Genomic DNA, 18,886 nt, shown 5'->3' on the forward strand with positions numbered 1-18,886 from the left:
AAAGGCCTGAATAATTATATTACTAGTATTCTTCTTTTAATAACTTGCAAGCAGTGGATCTTTCAGTGTCAATGGCTAAAATAAAAGTTAAATGGCATTGAAAGGGTTTTGTGCTGAGTTTCAAGGTGTTACAGTTGTCTCCAACTGAACCTCTTCTATCAGCAACCAAAAGTAAAAAAAAAAACCCATGCAACAAAGTGTTGATTAAACTTTACTGGCATTTTGAAACTGTGCAGGTATTTGTGGTGATTAATCTGATATTCTAAAGCAGAGAAAAAGTGTACTCTAGGGGCTGACAATTAACTTCATTTAAAAAGTCTTAAAGTTAACAGTCTCTGTATAAGATGCACCATTGCAATAATTGGAAACTGCCCCCCCCCTGCAATTAGGAATAGCTCTGAAAATCCTGTAAAATAAAATAGAACACTATGACAAATTAAAAGCAAAGGGAACTTTGCAGAAACAGTTACCCTGTCTACGTTTCAAATGTGACTACAGTTAACAGTCCCTGGGGTGTATACAAGACCACTGTCCTCTGGCTCGAATTTGTTTTTTCTTCCTTTTTTTTTGGAGCAATATTCCGTTAGCACCTGGGCTCAACTTGCTCTGAATATGGAAGTTGACTCTGAAAATCAGATCCAATTAACACATCCTTGATATAACAGAATACAGTGTTAATTACATGCAGCTGATCATTGCTGGGTTAATTAAACACTCACCCCCAAAAGCTAAGGCACTAATCTAATTAACAATTACTACAGCTGCTGTTTTCCTCTTTATACCTCCTTTCTAAATGGTGCATATTCACAGTTAGGGCCCAATCCGTCAAGTTCTCAGTATTGAAAATTCCCTTTGATCCGGATGGGATTTTTTTAGTAATGAAAGGTTAGAAAAACTGAGTTCTGGTTGCTTTATTCAGAGAACTAAGGACATAAGGATAAATGGCTTGACAAGGTATTATTGCCCATGAGTGCTCAGAAAGATTTGCATAGAAAGAATCCCCCTTTTTTCAGTTTGATAATTAATTAGGTGGCTCCATCAGTTAAGAGGCAATCCTGAACACATTCCTGCATTGTTGTGCCCAGAGTGCAGCTGAACTAACTGGGTATATGTGCACCTAATAAATAAACAGGGACATAATTTCGGTCAGAAATCACAATTACACACATGAAAAACTGTGGTGTGCACCTAAAAACAGGTAAAGGGCACCTATAGTAGTAGCTGATAATAGATCAACTCAGCTCTTTAATCTCATGTGTGGAGACTCACTCACTCACTCACTCACTCTCACACACTCTTACACTTGCACAAACTGTACCAGAGGCTTCTTCAAGATGTTGTGTTGGCATTAAACTGAAGTCCTGGCTATTCTCGCCAGTGATAAAAATCTACTAAGAAAAGTCCGTTTTGAAAGGCTCAGTTTTGTTCATACACATTGGTATGCAGATCTGAGTGCAGAAATCCCATTTTGGGATCTGTTGTTTTCTGAACCTCACACTTGCATTCTTCGACGATCATGACGACCTTGATTACAGGAGCAGTGATTGTGCAATTCATCTCCAAACGTTCCGTGGAAAACTTGGTGGGCAAGCAGTGCGAGCAAAAGGTGTAAAGGCGATCTTCAAGACCGGGAACGTGAAAAGAGCTGCACCTGCCGAAGCACAAGTTGTTTTGCACCACCAGATCCTCGCAGTTCTCATGTGCAATGCTCTGAAAGAAAGCGCACCGCTGTTAAAGCACCTTCTATGGCACTTCATTAGATAGCACATAAATACAAGAAATGGAATCATATGGAATACTTTTGATATATGAAGCCATTATTCAAAACGTATCTCAGTAATCTTTAGATCAACGCTCTGCAGTGGGCCAGTAATATTATTTCCATATTACAAATAGGGGAGTGAGAAATAGTGGCTTTGCATCTGACTACCAGTGAGTTCACAGCTAAACAGATTTGAGCCAGGGCTTGTAAACACATGGCTCAGGCACTCAACTAGTGTGCTACATCAGCTCCATATAAAACCATTATCTTGAATACAGAATTACATTTTAAAAAAAAAATAAAGTCACTTTTTATATTTGCTGCTACAATTACTGGGGGTGGGTGGGAATGGACCCTTTTTCTATTTCAACAGGCATTTTAGGAGAGTTTCTGTTTATATATATAATTTTATCCACTGTATGGTTTTTTTAATCATCTTTGTGTACACTGCTTAGAAATGTCTAGGATTAAGTGGTATAGAAATAGCTCAGATAAATAAAATGAAAATAAATTCAAGGCAGTAGTATACATTCCTGCATTCTAAAATCTAGCAGTGTATATTGTTTTCTGAAACTTCCATCGTATAAAATGGAAATCATGCACCTGAAGTATTGACATGCTTCCAAGTGTTTGTAAATTTTTATAAAAACAAACAAATATGAAGAAGTGTGCATGCACACGAAAGCTCATACCAATTACAAACTTAGTTGGTCTCCAAGGTGCTACTGGAAGGAATTTTTTTATTTTGTTTCGACTACGGCAGACCAACACGGCTACCTACTTGTTAACTAGAACAAACAAACAAACAGGCTATTGCAACAAAACTTTTTAGCAGCCCAAAGCTACAGGCTGTCTCTGGCACAGACACTTGTAATGTTTTTTGCTTCTATAAGCAAATTTTGCACTGATAAGACCACGGGCAAACCAGCCCTCGCACTTCTGTAAATATGAAAAACAAAGGCCCGCCTCACAGGGTTACTATGGGTGTGTGTGATCGATTTTCAAATTAAAATTGCAATGCAAATAGTAGCTTCACTGGATGTTCCTAAGTATATAGAAGGAGCGTTGGGTTAAGTGCTGATTTTAAGATTTAACTTTACCTGAGAGAATGGGATGGTGCTGCAGGTCTCCTGATACATTTCATTTGTCTTGATTGGAAGAACAATCACATCAGACCGTGACTTGGTTTTCAACATGAAAAGGTCCCAGAACTTCTTGGCATCTTTCCTGAAGGGCAGTTCTGCTCCCCTTTTCCTGTGAGGGTGGCAAGGAGCGTTTTGCGTTCTCTCTGGAGATGCGCTTGCGGAAGAAGTTCTGTTTCGCAAATCTTGAGGGGCATGGCTATCTTTATAGGCCAAAAGAAACCTAGGCACTTCTGGCGCATTTTGCCTCTCGCCCTCCATTTCTGCCAAGAGGTGTGTCCCAAACAAACCAGTATCTGCCAGAGTTCCTTCTTGGCCCCTTAGATATTTCAGTAGTGTATCTCTGTCTTGAGGCAGGAGGTGTAGAAATCTCCTTTTCTTCTGCAGTACAGCCATTTGCTCTGTTGTTCCAAGCCATGAAAGCAGCATCATATGGAGCAACAACAAAAACATGACCTTTTTAGAAAAATTCTGGCGTGCTTTCCCCTTCCTCACTTTCTTGCAGTTTCAAAAAAGGCTGAAGGCAGACTGCTATATTTATACACAGGGCCTGAAGTTTTAGATTCCAGCTGCTCCAAATTGTGGGGGGGGGGGACATGAGGAAGAGATAAAAAAAGGGGACCAAGAAGGTGACACCCATTAACACTCATTAACCCCAAACTCCAGGCCAAGGGCATCTTATCCTTCCTTTTCACTCTTGGAGGATGTGTATTCAAAGTTAGGATCTACAATAAAATGTGTTTTCCCTGCCAGGGAGTGATTTTAAATGTTTGGACTGATTGTTTAGCTGCTGTCTAGGAACTGTGGAAAAGTTCCCACTTGTGTATTAGCTTCTTTCTGCCCTGCTGAATATCTCAGGAGAGTACAACAAAGGAGTGTAGCCGCTCAACACAACAAAAGGAAGACTGCCACATTTGTAGGTGTAGGTTAAAGCAAGGTTAAATCATCTCTCTGAGCACTGACGTGCCTATATTTGTAAAATTCCAATGGCATTTATGGCCAAACAGACAGCTTTCCCCCCCTTTTTACTTTAGGTGCACACACTGTGGTAAATACTGAGGGGAATGCGAGACATTAAATGTGGCATTTAATGCGGCTACGCAGAGAGTGATTTCTGTGACTTTATGAAGTGGCTATCATGTTAAAGAGAACTAATAACATTGTAAAAACATATACTGTATGGAGCAGTCCAGTCACTACTGCTAACAAAAAAACCCCACAACAACGAAAAACAAACAAACATGGCCAAAATTCTTCCAGCCCTGCTTTTTGTTGTAAGTAGAGATAACACCCCCTTCCCCACCTCAGCACAGTCCCACCTTCAAAATTAGCTATCGTGCTTCCGGGCTAGATGACATTTCCTCAGCCGGGTATTATATGCAACCCATGTCTGCAAACATTTTGCTTTGGGGAGATCCATTAGCACATCTAAATCAGTTTCAAACTATTCTGTGTAGACACACCTGCATATCCAGATCAGACTCACACCCCAGATAAAAATCCCAATTGTTGTTGCAACTTCCTGGGAGTTAGGATCAAATCTGTCCTCAGGTGTGCTCCCCCCAAAAAAAAAAATGTTTAGGGGTACTCTTATTTTGATTCAAGAAAATCACCATTTTATAGTTCAAATCGGGGAAAGTAAATACAGTAAATGGACAAAAGTACAAAGATTCACAAAATGTTTAGGGGTATGCGTCCCCCCAGAAAAGCAACACTGGTCCTTAGATATAAACTTTCTAGGTAGGCTTAAATCTTACCCGGCAGGAAAGCACAGAAATCTCTCCCCCCCACCCCAAAAACCCCCTCTTTATTGTTAAATTTATACAGTGGAATTTTACTTGGGAGGGTAGTGAATGTGTCTGAAAATAATGGTGTATGTTTTTTGAGGGAGAGAGAGAGCTGTTCGATGACGCTAAGCAAATCACCTTCTGCACCGAGTGGGGATTATACCGGCCTGTTTTTCAGATCCATTGTCAGGATCGCTGAGACCATGTGCCTAAGGAACCTCAAAATATAATGTAATAAATTTGTACACACGACAGCACAATATAGCACACCCATTTACTGTAAAACCGACCTTGGGAGTCAAATGCAATGCTGCTGCCATGTGGTATCTGGACCAGCTCACGGGTATATTTGATTTATTTAATTTGATTAAGTGGTATGTTTTATTATTTGTTATTTTATTATTTATTTATCGCATTTCTACCCCATTTTTCCTTCAAGGAGCTCAAGACGGTGCACCTAGTTCTCCTTTTCCTTATTTTATCCTCACCACAAACCTGCAAGGTAGAATAGGCAAAGAGAGGGAAAGAGAGAGAGAGAGACACTGGCCCAAGGTTGTCCAGTGAGCTTCACTGCTGAGTGGGAATTTGAACCCTGGTCTCCCAGGCCATACTCTAAAACGCTAAAAGCTACACCACACTGGTACATACAAGTTATGCAAGTTGTGAGGAGGGGGCAGGCGTGTTCTTGTGCCTCAGCTATTGTAGATTCTATTTATTACTAAGGAAATCACTTCCATGTAAAGGTGTACTTAATTCGTGTTGTAGCTTTTGCCGTATGAGTGAGGACTTGCCTGAAAACTACTTTCCTATGTTATTTTAGTTTTCTAGGGTGCAACATTTAACAAATATTACAGGAGAACTAGCCATATGCTAGTAGTGCCTTTCAAACATACACTAGAGAATATAAATTGCAGGATTGTGCATATCATCATATACAGTGGTACCTCGGGTTAAGAACTTAATTCGTTCTGGAGGTCCGTTCTTAACCTGAAACTGTTCTTAATCTGAAGCTAATGGAGCCTCCCGCTGCCGCCGTGCAATTTCTGTTCTCATCCTGAAGCAAAGTTCCTAACCTGAGGTACTATTTCTGGGTTAGCAGAGTCTGTAACCTGAAGCATCTGTAACCTGAAGCATTTGTAACCTGAAGCGTCTGTAACCCGTGGTACCACTGTATTACATATATTATGCCAAGGTCCTTTACACTCCTCATCACTTCCTTTTTAAAATAAAAGCAAAAACTGAAAGTGGTGTGTCAATCAGCACAGAAATCACAATGGGCTAAGTTCCAACTAAATTCTGTTCAGGACAGACCCACTGAAATTAATGGACCTAAATTAGTCATGTCCCTTAATTTCAACAGATCTCATCCAACTATTCACAGATTCACAGAATCTTAGAGTTAGAAGGGAACCTGAGGGTCATCTAGCCCAACCCAACATGCAGCTGTCATCCATATGAGGATCAAATTTGCATCACACCATAAACACCTATATCAGGCAATAACTTGTACACCTCCTGTCTTTTTTATTTAGAATGGCAATCCCCAGGAGTTCAGGTCTTGATACCTTCCCATATTAATGCAATACTTATCATGGGTGTAGACAGGATTTCTTTCTTGGGGGGGGGCTTTTGGGGGAGATCACCCAAAAAGTTGTTGAGCTTTTTTGTGAGATCACCATTATAAATCCCCCCGAAAAGAGGACATTATGAGGGGCAGACTTTTGTTGGGGAGGCAGTCTTCTGCTGGGCAGAACCTCAGTTGATTGAGTATTTTTAATGCTTTTCAATATTTTTTGAGGGTTGGGGGGGCAGGTGCCCTTCTATCCCTCCTTGGCTACGCCCATGACACTTATTCAACTCCATATATTTTCATCTTGACTTACAATGCCATTGGGAGTTGCATTGGGCAAGAACCTCCTGGCTGCTATACACGTAAGATCTGGGATCATAACTGGAGTCTTTATATATTTACAGGGGGCGAATGGCAGAGTGAGCTACTCTTTTGCTTCCTGACTTTGGGAGCTGAGACAACAAAAATGCAAAAAGAAATTAAAGTAACTGATTCCAACATTCCCTATCGTTCTAACGGAAACAACAGAGTCCTGTGTCACCATTTTATTATTTAAGTTTTTATTGACTGAAACTCACTTTGACAGATAACGGAAGTGGTGTTGTTGTTGTTAACATTTATATTTCGACTTTCCCAGCACTTTGAGGAGCTCAAAGTGTATCCTGCTTTGCAGACAGGCATGTGGCTGACACACACACACTCTGCCTGGCACAGAGAGAAAAAGTTTGTGATGGTTTGCAGAGTTTCTCCCAGCCGCCCCTGACAGACTGTAGCCTGGTTTCCATATCCTGCCTTATTTTGGGTTTGCTTGACTGTCTGAAAGCATTCTCTCCGTAGAATCGGATTGTGGATTGGCAAGAGTGAGCAGGATTGTGGATCGCCTTAGGAGGAAAGCAAAATGAAAGCAAGCCGAGTGCTTCGGAAAAGCAAATGGCATCAGGAATACACAGACAGCTGTTTACACAGGGATTACAACTTCAGCGACTGGAAGGAAATGAGTTCGGAAGCTGAATGGGGTGGAAATCAGCTGGATTCAAAAGCATGCTTAGTGTTTGGTTTGGTTTGCAGTGTTATTAGTAAGGATAATACATTTTAGTTTGGATTTAAAGTATATTTTAGCCTATAGTGCCTTGAACTTTCCTTCCATTTTCTTAAAAATGTAAAGGAAATGAGCAACTATTTGACTTTTAGAAGACATCTGAAGGCAGCCCTGTTTTTAATGTTTGATGCATTAATATGTTTTATATGTACTGTTGGCCACCCAGAGTCGCTAGGGAAATCCAGCCAGCTGGGCAGGGAATAGTAATAATAATAATAATAATAATAATAATAATAATAATAATAATAATGTGCTCTCTCTTCGATTTATTGCTCAAAACACTGTTGGATGTGAAATAAACAAATATAAAAACTATTGCCCAAAGGCAGCTTCATATATGTAACATAAAGGGGGGATGTGACTATAGCTTGTATTTTCAAAAGAGACACCCGTTACCAATCTTAAACACATTGCATCTAATGTTTGTGTAAGCAGAATGCAGCTTGTGGAACCAGAGGTGGCAAGTGATCATCTGAAGAAGGGGAGCCTATCTTGAGCAATGTGTGCACTACATTCCAGCTTTCTGGGTGGTCTGGAGATACCTTAACCATTTGAGGGCACACCTTACACTCTCATTTCGTAGAACTTACAAATCTCTCTCTCTTGACTCTTCTAAACAGTAGTGCATGTTGGGACTGTCTGCATGTGTGCTCCAAATCTCAATCCTCAAGGAGCATTGAAAACCCTGACTTGGGGTAACCATTTGACTCCTCCAATCTGAAGGAAAAATAAAACTCTCCCCTTTTCAGATTCTTCTCTTTCTTAATGGACATTGTTTGGGTTACAAGAGCACCAGATTACAAGGTTCCGGCTGCTCGAGAAGCAGTGTCTCTCATCTACAGAAGTGCATGCATATCTTTTTAGGTCCAATCCCTCGCACTTCTCAGAGCCCCACCACACTCAGAAGGAAGTGCTTCATAAACAGTGAAATTTGCTCTCACAAGTGGTATTGATGCCCACCAACTTGGATGACCTGAAGAGCAAGTTTAGAAGGATAAAACTAACAATAGCTACTAGCTACAATGGTTATGTTCAACCTCCCCTGTCAGAGGCACTATCCCTTCAAATACCAGTTGCTGGGAAATCACAGGTAGGCAGCTGTCTACCAGCTCCATCTGGTATGCAGGCTGAGACCCTACCTGCCCGCAGACTGTCTCACCAGAGTGGTGCATGCTCTGGTTATCTCCCACTTGGACTACTGCAATGTGCTCTATGTGGGGCTACCTTTGAAGGTGACTTGGAAACTACAACTAATCCAGAATGTGGCAGCTAGACTGGTGACTGGGAGCAGCTGCTGAGACCACATAACACTGGTCCTGAAAGACCTACATTGGCTCCCAGTATGTTTCCGAGCAGAATTCAAAGTGCTGGTGCTGCCCCTTAAAGCCCTAAACAGCCTTGGCCCAGTATATCTGAAGGAGCATCTCCACCCCCCCATTGTTCAGCCCAGACACTGAGGTCCAGTTCCGAGGACCTTCTGGCAGTTCCCTCACTGCAAGAAGCGAGGTTACAGGGAACCAGGCAGAGGGCCTTCTCAGTAGTGGCACCTGCCCTGTGGATGCCCTCCCATCTGATGTCAAGGACTTTTAGAAGACATCTGAAGGCAGCCCTGTTTAGGAAAGTTATTAATGTTTGATGTTTTATCGCTTTATTATTATTAATATTCTGTTGGGAGCCACCCAGAGTGGCTGGGGAAACCCAGCCAGATGTGCAGGGCAATAATAATAATAATAATAATAATAATAATAATAATAATAATAGGATGAGTGCTGGTGTGCTCAGGTTTTGCATGTGAGCTTACCATTAAGGCATCTACTTGTCCACTGTTGAGAACAGAAGGCAGGACTAGATGGGCCTTTGGCTTGATCCATGCAGAACTCTGCCTGTGTTCTTCACACAGTGGGAGTTATTTCTGAATAAACCCACAGAGGATTGCATTGTTAAGGGTTGTAGTCTAAAACTTGTATTCCTGCATTGCAGGGGATTGGACTGGATGACCCTTGTGGTCCTTTCCAACTCTAGAATTCTACAATTCTATGAATATGAGAACATGCTCTGGAGAGGAGTAGGAAACAGAGGGGCTGAAAACACACCACTTGCTTCTTCTACACTGCAATGTAGCAGGGGCTTTGCAATGGAAAAGAGGGTGTTAAGGTTCTTAGCTTTTGAATTATGGTGCTGGAGGAGACTCTTGAGAGTCCCATGGACTCTGCAAGAAGATCAAACCTATCCATTCTTAAGGAAATCAGCCCTGAGTGCTCACTGGAAGGACAGATCATGAAGCTGAGGCTCCAATACTTTGGCCACCTCATGAGAAGAGAAGACTCCCTGTAAAAGACCCTGATGTTGGGAAAGATTGAGGGCACAAGGAGAAGGGGATGACAGAGGACGAGATGGTTGGACAGTGTTCTTGGAAGCTACCAGCATGAGTTTGACCAAACTGCTGGAGGCAGTGGAAGACAGGAGTGCCTGGCATGCTCTGGTCCATGGGGTCACGAAGAGTCTGACACGACTAAACAACAACTTAGCACTTTTTCTGCCCTCCTTTTTTTCCTACAACCTCCCCCCCCCACTGCTTTGTCCATTTGGCAAGGTGATAATGCATCTGGAAAACCCAGCTGGGGGGTTATGACTGGTAGAGGAAGGATTAAGCACTTTCCCCCATTGCAAATTGTCCATCCCTCTCACTTTACAGCGATGCTGCAGTTTCCAGCAGCACATTTGCCAGTGATTGTGTCACCTCATAGGTTTGGTGGACTCTGTATCAAAACAGCATTTACAGTACTCTGGAATGTTGAAAGATTATAACTCTATAGCCGAGATCCATTTATAAGAGCATTTTTTTATTAACACTCTAAGTATTACAGTAAATTATGGTACATATCACATGCTGTGTGTAGGGGTATAAAAGTTGATTAGCACCATATATAAAATAAAACCAAACCACATTGTTGATAAACAACATTTTCTTGAGCAGTCAGGAAAGAATGTGCACATCTAATAATAACAAATTTTCTTTTCAACGGTCTTAAGAGGAGAAACAATTGTGCACAAAATTTATGATTACATGTAATTTTATGACTCTTATTACATCTTTATTTATGTCAAAGTTTAACATGGCATTTTTCGCTTCCGTCTGGGGAATTATTCCATCTGGGAAATTATTCTTTTTTGAGATGTTGTATATTAAAGGCTTGCTTGTACACATCACCATTTTATTTCACATCGTACAACGCATGGTCGGCTGATGCGTGGTAAAATGTCCTTACTACTAAACAGGATGATGTCATCTTTAGGGGTTTGACACATGTCATACCTCTCTTGGGGAGGTGGTGTTTTCCCTGGTTTCGTCCTCCAAATTCAATTGGTGTTTCTTACAGGGGCGATTCCCTTCTCTGTTGCAGTCCACATTATTGACATGGCTCAGAGAGAGGAAAAATAAAGAGCTTGAATAAACACGTTTCCCTGGCCCACACTTGAAAAGTAAGACTACAGTGGTACCTTGGTTCTCGAACTTAATCCATTCCAGGAGTCCATTCAACTCCCCAAACCGAAAACCAAGGCGTGGCTTCCGGTTGACTGCAGGAGTTTCCTGCATCAGACATTTGGCTTCTGAAAAACGTCGGCAAACCGGAGGGTAAAGCTAATGATGGCTGCCTTTACTACCACAGAGGGAGAGCACATTTGGGAATTACAGAATGGGGAGAATGCTGTGCTAACAGAATGTTGGACTAGGTGAGCTACTGCCCTGATCTACCACAGCTTTTCTTATGTTCTTACTTAGAGTAGCATATCACTGATTTTTTTTTTTTAAAAATACAATTTCTCTAGGAATTCTTTAATGCTGCAATCATCTTGGCTGACAGGTCACACTTATAATGATAGGTAAACAAGGTAAAGGTAAAGGACCCCTGGACGTTTAAGTCCAATCAAAGGCGACTCTGGGGTTGTGGCGCTCATCTTGCTTTCAGGCCGAGGGAGCTGGCGTTTGTCCACAGACAGCTTTCTGGGTCATGTGGCCAGCATGACTAAACCACTTCTGGCACAACGGGACACTGTGACGGAAGCCAGAGTGCACGGAAACACCGTTTACCTTCCTGCCACAGCAGTACCTATTTATCTACTTGCACTGGTGTGCTTTTGAACTGCTAGGTTGGGCAGGAGCTGGGACAGAGCAACAGGAGCTCACCCCATTGCGGGGATTCGAACTGCCGACCTTCTGATCAGCAAGCCCAAGAGGCTCAGTGGTTTAGACCACAGCGCCACCTGCGTCCCTACTTATAATGATATTGCTGGCTTACCATTGGAGTTGTCACCATGTGCCACTTGAAACAGAAGAGTGGCTGTGTGTACTTTAGTTTCGGTTACCATCATAATGTAAACTTTTAAAATCTCACAGAATTATTACAGCTTTGGGCATATTACCATAACATAGCAACACGAAACCGTCATTCGAAAGAGTTCACCATGTTCCCACTTCCATATTTCCTCTCTGTGTGTCGATAAAAATGTTTGAAGGGGAAGGGAAGTAATTTTGATTCCTTTTTTTTTTTTTACTTAAAGCTCCAAAATTTCTGTAGCCACGATCATGCATCTTTTATAAACTTTGACCAACAGAATGCTGGCTGTTTCCATGGGCATAGCCAAGAGGGGGGGGAATTAATCAAAATCAATACAAATTTGAGGTTCTGTCCCCCTCCCCAAAATCCTGGCTATGCCCATGGCTTTTTCCCTTTCAAAACCAAACAATTGCAGTGTTGTGAGGGGTAGTGTACCGAGTTCAGGAACGACAAGGCAAGTAACATATGGCTTAATATAAAAAAACTCAACCTCCGCCAACTTCTCTAGCTGTTTCATATTTTATATGTCTTGGAAGAGACTTGATAGAAAATAACTCTGGGGTGAACAAGGCTTGTTCTTCACTCATACTCAATATACCACAAACCCTGGAAAGAGATCAGTCACAGTGTAACATTTCCCCCTATCATTTTTTAACCCCTTCGTATAAAAACCTATTACAAATAGGTCACCTGACTCCCTACCTTCATGCCCTTTCAGCACCCCTGGCTATAAATAAATATAGCTATTTTTATACATGGTGAGGTTTGCATCAGCTGTCTTTACAGTTTCCTAGAGCATATATAATTGTGTCCTTTGCCCTTCCTGCAGTTCTTTCTTTGCCATTTCCCCCTCTGCTGTACTAAAACACAGTTCTTTCCTTTCTTTGAAAGACGTGACGGCTCTTTCACCCAGTTCGTGAAAGCAACACGGTCTCCATTGTTCCATCTGAACTGGCCTGGATTTCTTCTGTCGTTGAAGCCTGTAACAAATTCAGATGTGCAAGTTGACCATCATATAATTGACAAAGTGTTCAGAACAACTTGACCAGTCTGTCACAAATATTATTAGGCTGCATACATACCCAGACCCTCCAAGTGTCCCTGTTTTCCAGGGACAGTCCCAGATTTACAAAAAACTGTCCTCGTTTCTGAATTGAACCTGTAATGTCTTGCTTTTCCTTAGGATGCTCCTATTTTCACTGGAGAAATGTTGGAGGGTGGGCAGTTATTTGACCCCCAAGCTAAGCAGATAAGGACCTATACAACCTTTAGAAGACATCTGAAGGCAGCCCTTTATAAAAACAAGGTTTAAAAAAATATTTAACGCTTTATTATGGTTTATATATGTTGGAAGTCACCCAGAGTGGCTGGGGCAACCCAGCAGATGGGTGGGGTATTATTATTATTATTAAATAGGATGTCCCTATTTTCATCAGAGAAATGTAGAAGGGTATGCATACCATACATTTAAAGCACATTCACAGAATCCTGGGAACGGACATTTGTTAAAGGTGATGGGAATTGTAGCTTTGCGGGGGGATAAACGACAATTCCCAGAATTCTTGGTGGATGGGTAATCTGAATGTGTTTCAAACGTATGGTGTGCTTGCAAATCCAAAGAATGGGTTATACATTGGGGGTGCTTTCTTATAAAAACAAACTCCAATTTAAAACGTAAAACTAGCAGGGGAAATAGGACAGGCAAAGTTGCTTTAAGTGTAGATTTAGTACCTGTAACAGGGAACTACAACAACTGGCTCCAGCTACTGACCCTTGGCCAGGGCTGTAATGCCATCCGGTTAAGGCCTGCTCCCCGTTAGATCCTGAGCCATATGAAGCTGAGCCATGAGCTCTTAGGGCAGGAGGGAAAAGCTCCAGAAGAATGAAGCTGGCTGGGAGAAAGGCCAAACCATTGAAGAGCTCCAAGGACAGAGCTGGCGAGCTGGGAAGTTCAATGCCAGAAACCTGGAAGACCAGAAATTCACCTTCTACACAACAGCAGCAAAGAGAATTTAAGCAGTGTAGTTTTAAGCAGTTTTGACTGAATGGTATTTGGAAATTATCATCCTAAAGACCAGGAGAGGAAAAAATGTCAACCTTGGTGCTATATATTTTGAGGGAAACGTGGGCCAGAGGCTGAAGAGTAGACAGCCTGTTGTACTGTATACCTACCTGTCCAGAAGGGTCTTCTTCCACTGAAGTCCCACAGCCACTGCATGTGTGTTTTAGAAGCCACACTTACTAAACTGCCATGGTACCTAAGCTCAGCAAAAAAGAGAGGGATTTTTAGATTCAGAATCATAGACTTGTAGAGTTGGGACCCTGAGGATCATCTAACCCAACCCCCTGCATTGCAGGAATATTCAGCTGTCCCATATGGGGACTGAACCTGCAACCCTGGCATTATCAGCACCACGCTCTAACCAACTGAGCTATCCAGAAGAAGCATCCGTTCTGCCGATAAAGGGGTGATGTACAGTTACTATATCTCAACAAGCTTATGGATAATGAACGTCAAAACTGAGAGTCACTAAAACCCTTTGGGGGGGGGGAATATTGGGAAAGCATGCTGAGAAAAGATACACACAGTGGTACCTCGGTTTTCAGACATCTCAGAAGTCGAATGTTTCGGCTTTCAAATGCCGAAAACCCGGAAGTAACTGCTTCAGTTTTTGAATGCTCTTCGGAAGCAGAACGTGCCACACGGCTTCCGTATTGGGTTTTCTGGATGTAAATGCTTCCGGAAATGCCTGCTTTGGTTTTTGAACGTTTTGGAAGTCGAACGGTCTTCCGGAATGGATTATGTTTGAAAATCAAGCTTCCACTGTATTGTGAGACAAGCTGTGATGTACATGTTACAGTGGTGCCTTGGGTTAAGAACTTAATTTGTTCCGGAGGCCCGTTCTTAACCTGAAACTGTTCTTAACCTGAGGTACCACTTTAGCTAATAGGGCCTCCTGCTGCCGCCGCACGATTTCTTTTCTCATCCTGAAGCAAAGTTCTTAACCCGAGGTACTGTTTCTGGGTTAGCGGAGTCTATAACCTGAAGCGTCTGTAACCTGAGGTACCACTGTATAAGGTTCTATTTACAATCCAGAGGTACCGGTATCTACATTTTGTTAAACAAAATGTGTGTGTGTGTGTGTGTGTGTGTGTGTGAAACTATGCTTAAGATGTAATGGCTTTGATCAAACAAACTGCAAAGAGAACTTTGGAATAGGGGTTTAACCACCTATGCTCTACACTGAAATCCCTCACATCCTCCCTAAACCTTTGCAAAAACAGATCTAACTTTGGTATTAACTTTTACTGGCAAGAGTATAATTTCTACAGTAACACACTGGATGCGACATTAAACAGCAGGGAACACATATAATCCAAACTCTTCTTCTTCTATTACTCCTTACTGTTCCCTGCAATCCCGGGCAGCTACGGTCCACGTAACTTTTGGATCGCTGATCAGGATGTAGCAGCTTCCATCATGATGGGTCCAACCGGGAGGGCAGGTAATCACATTAACACCCTAGAATTAGATGGTTTCATTTCAGTATTATTTCCTTCCGTGTTCCCACCTTCTGAAAGAAGTGTTCTTTGGAAGCTGAGCTAGCTCAGAGAATTCAGAAAATTTGGGCCCTGGCTGTTCCCTCAATGGCATTTGGATATTAGCTGGAGGATTCAATCTCCTCCGGCTTTTGCCATGAGCCCCTCTGTCCTGCACCACTGCTTGCTTTCCCAAGTAACAACAACAGAATCATAGAGTTGAAAGGGACACCGAGGGTCATCTAGTCCAACCCCCTGAAATATATTCTTGAATGCTGCAGCAGTGACCCTAGAGATAATAATAATAATAATAATAATAATAATAATAATAATAATAATTTTATTTATATCCCGACCTCCCCAGCCGAAGCCGGGCTCAGAGTGGCTAAAAACAATAAAAGTAACACAGCATTCTAAAATCAATTTATTCTAAAATCAATTCAAAATCAAATTAATGTCAACCATTGGGCTAGAGTTCTGTGAGGATTACCAAAGGAGGGGGTCAGATTGTGCCTTGGCCAAAGGCCTGGTGGAACAGCTCTGTCTTGCAGGCCCTGCGGAAAGATGTCAAGTCCTGCAGGGCCCTAGTCTCTTGTGACAGAGTGTTCCACCAGATCGGAGCCACAGCCGAAAAAGCCCTGGCTCTAGTTGAGGCCAGCCTAACCTCCCTGCGGCCTGGGACCCCCAAGATGTTTTTGTTTGAGGACCGTAAGGTCCTCTGTGGGACATACCAGGAGAGGCGGTCCCATAGGTACAAGGGTCCTAGGCCGTATAGGGCTTTAAAGGTTAAAACCAGCACCTTAAACCTGATCCTGTACTCCACTGGGAGCCAGTGCAGCTGGTATAGCACCAGGTGAATGTGATCCAGCAGCAAGGACCCCGTAAGGAGTCTCGCCGCGGCATTCTACACTCGCTGGAGTTTCTGGGTCAGTCTCACGGGCAGCCCCACGTAGAGTGAGTTACAATAATCCAGTCTGGAGGTGACCGTCGCATGGCGTAGAGCCATGAAATTGCCCTCCTGAAACTGCTGTCAGGATGGGACTTGGGTGAGGTAGGCGACAGCAAGACTGAGGCTGGGCAAACATTTATTCACCCAAAGAATCTTGGGAACTGTAGTTTACCCACCACAGAGCTACAATTCCCAGGACCTTTAACAAACTACAGTTGTCAGGGGTCTTTATGTGGGGTTTGTGTGCTTTAAATGTATGGTGCCCTTGCAGCCCTAGTACAACAGAGGGACAAGGGAAACATGACCAAACAGATCCATTAAATCAGTTTATATATGTCTCTCTGCTTCTACAATCCTGCTTTTGATTTGCTGAAAACTGGCTATTTTGAGACAAATTTAAAGTTTGTGTTTTATTTATTTTATTTTCCTTTTATTTATTTTTTGAAAATAAACATTCGTCCAGCAGATTTCTACCTGGTCTGCATTACTCCACAGAGTCCAGGAATGACCATCACACTGAAACATCTTCTGAGTAATTCCTTCAAAATGCAAGAGACCCTTCAAATCTGGCGTGCATCTGTTTGGAAAGGAAAGGCTCTGGACCTGAAAGAAAAATGGATTTTTGGCAAAAAAAAGACAAAACAATCAATTTTTATTTTTATTTTTAGTCTCTGTCTCCAGCACTGCAAGCCAGTCTCTTGCATTTCTAATGCTAATGTTCTTCATAGCTTTTTAAAAACATTGTGCTGGACAGATTTTTGCTGATAGATGTTTGTACAATCTCAAATATGATATCCCTGAATAAATCAATGAAGATTTGTGATTCAGGTCTTTCAGGAACATCCTTGGAATAGTCTCCACAACTTTATTGCTTTTACTGTTTTCTTAAGCTGAACAATTTGTTTTCAGAAGATACACACACATACACATTATATATGTTTAATGTTGCTTTAAATATTCATCTTTTGGGTTTTTAACTTTTTCAGAATACTGTGCATAAACAAACAGGGAATAGAAGATACCGGAATGCTAGAGTCCGCTTGCGGAACTTCCATTTTCTCGAGGGGAGCCATATTTTTCCTTGGCTCTCTTTGGTTAATTACTGACGTGGCTGCCATTTTGTTTTTGTTAGGCAATGGGTTGTCATCCTCCACTTTGAGCACTGCCATCCCATGGTACTTGATGAGAAAGAATGACCAAACAACAAACAAACAAACAAACAAACAACAAAAACAGATAGAGAGAAAGGATAATTCCTCACTAGTCAGCTCCAAAGCTGTCTTTGTCACAGAACTAAAAAGAGAGTTTTTAAATACAAGCTGTCTTTAAGGCTCAAATTACACATGACAACAGTTTGACCACATCTTTAAACTGGGTTTGCCCCAAATCATGTATAAAATGGAGTGAGGGCCCAATTTTAAGAAGAGCATGCAAATGGAGTTGCTAAACTCCTCACCCTGGTGGTCTACCATGACGTCATTTTTCTGTCAGCTATATTTACTTTTCACAGGAAAAGGAAGGGTTGTTTGGATATAGGAGCTGGGGGCGGGGGGAGAGAAAATAACTGCCCTTCTAATATATCATGTTTGCTCTTAAAGGAGCTAAACCTGGCTGCACTTCTCACCTCCATCTTGTCTCAGACATGATTAGTGGCAGAGCCTCTTTAAAAACATTACCATCATGTGCAATTTTAGTCCAAAAGGGAAAAGGGTAAAATGGAATATGACTTTAAAATGGAATATAACTTTAAAAACTCAGTTATTATCAGTAATCAGGTTGTATATACAGGTAAGCTATAACAAAAGAAGGATTAAAGGTGTATGTTGCTGCAAAATCATGTTCTTACTTTAAAAAAGACACCAGTGCCATTTCTAAAAGTGAAAGAAGGACGAACCTGGAAGGAAAAGAAGATCGAATGTTCACAGCATTTCTTAATAAAGAAAGCAAAATACATTTTTTTTGTACTTTAGTGAGATGGCGGGAGTGGAGGTGACAACCTGAGTGTCTATATCATCTATCTATCTATCTATCTATCTATCTATCTATCTATCATCTATCTATTATCTATCATCTATCTATCTATCATCTATCTACCGTATTTTTCGCTCGATAACACGCACCTGACCATAACACGCACATCGTTTTTAGAGGAGGAAAACAAGGGAAAAAACATTCTGAATGAAACAGTGGATGTATCATTTTTGTGCTTCATGCTGTGGCCACAGACATGTGATCTGATGGTGAATTTGGGGTGACCCAATGCAAAAATCCTGAGAATCCCTGTGGATCCATGCTTTGTAACCACATTTTTGCACCATTGCAGCCCCAGGCAACAGTGGGTGTGTGATTTTTTTGGGGGGGGGCAGGCTGTAGCCATGGACATGCTATGTGCTCTGATGGTGAATTTGGGGTGACCCAATGCAAAGATCCTGAGGATCCATGTTTTGTAACCACGTTTTTGCACCATTGCAGCCCCAGGCAACAGTGGGTGCGTGATTTGGGGGGGGGGCAGGCTGTAGCCATGGACATGCTATGTGATCTGATGGTGAATTTGGGGTGACCCAATGCAAAGATCCTGAGGATCCATGTGGATCCATGCTTTTTAACCACGTTTTTGCACCATTGCAGCCCCAGGCAACAGTGGGTGCGTGATTTGGGGGGGGGCAGGCTGTAGCCATGGACATGCTATGTGATCTG

The 18,886-nt window shown here is 42.0% G+C and overlaps 2 protein-coding genes across 2 annotated transcripts in view; both read right to left on the reverse strand.

Annotated features, from left to right (window-relative positions):
• Positions 1-1,289: 1,289 nt before the first annotated feature.
• CER1 (cerberus 1, DAN family BMP antagonist) lies at positions 1,290-3,360 on the reverse strand. Its single transcript, XM_083594248.1, has 2 exons — positions 2,863-3,360; positions 1,290-1,710 (listed from the first exon to the last, which is right to left on the reverse strand). The coding sequence occupies exons 1-2, from the start codon at positions 3,355-3,357 to the stop codon at positions 1,417-1,419; spliced, it is 789 nt and encodes a 262-aa protein (XP_083450374.1). The 5' UTR covers positions 3,358-3,360; the 3' UTR covers positions 1,290-1,416.
• Positions 3,361-10,566: 7,206 nt separating this feature from the next.
• FREM1 (FRAS1 related extracellular matrix 1) overlaps positions 10,567-18,886 on the reverse strand; it is a gene marked incomplete at its 5' end in the record, with an annotated part of 76,098 nt that continues 67,778 nt past the window's right edge. The window contains 6 exons of the mRNA XM_083592618.1: positions 10,567-12,680; positions 13,873-13,958; positions 15,108-15,223; positions 16,664-16,792; positions 17,212-17,367; positions 18,036-18,083. Coding sequence (XP_083448744.1) covers positions 12,481-12,680; positions 13,873-13,958; positions 15,108-15,223; positions 16,664-16,792; positions 17,212-17,367; positions 18,036-18,083 — 735 coding nt within the window. The 3' untranslated portion in view covers positions 10,567-12,480. The remainder of the gene's footprint in view (positions 12,681-13,872; positions 13,959-15,107; positions 15,224-16,663; positions 16,793-17,211; positions 17,368-18,035; positions 18,084-18,886) is intronic.

This window comes from Podarcis filfolensis (assembly GCF_964270895.1).
Source record: "Podarcis filfolensis genome assembly, chromosome: 17".
Taxonomy (NCBI): domain Eukaryota; kingdom Metazoa; phylum Chordata; class Lepidosauria; order Squamata; family Lacertidae; genus Podarcis; species Podarcis filfolensis.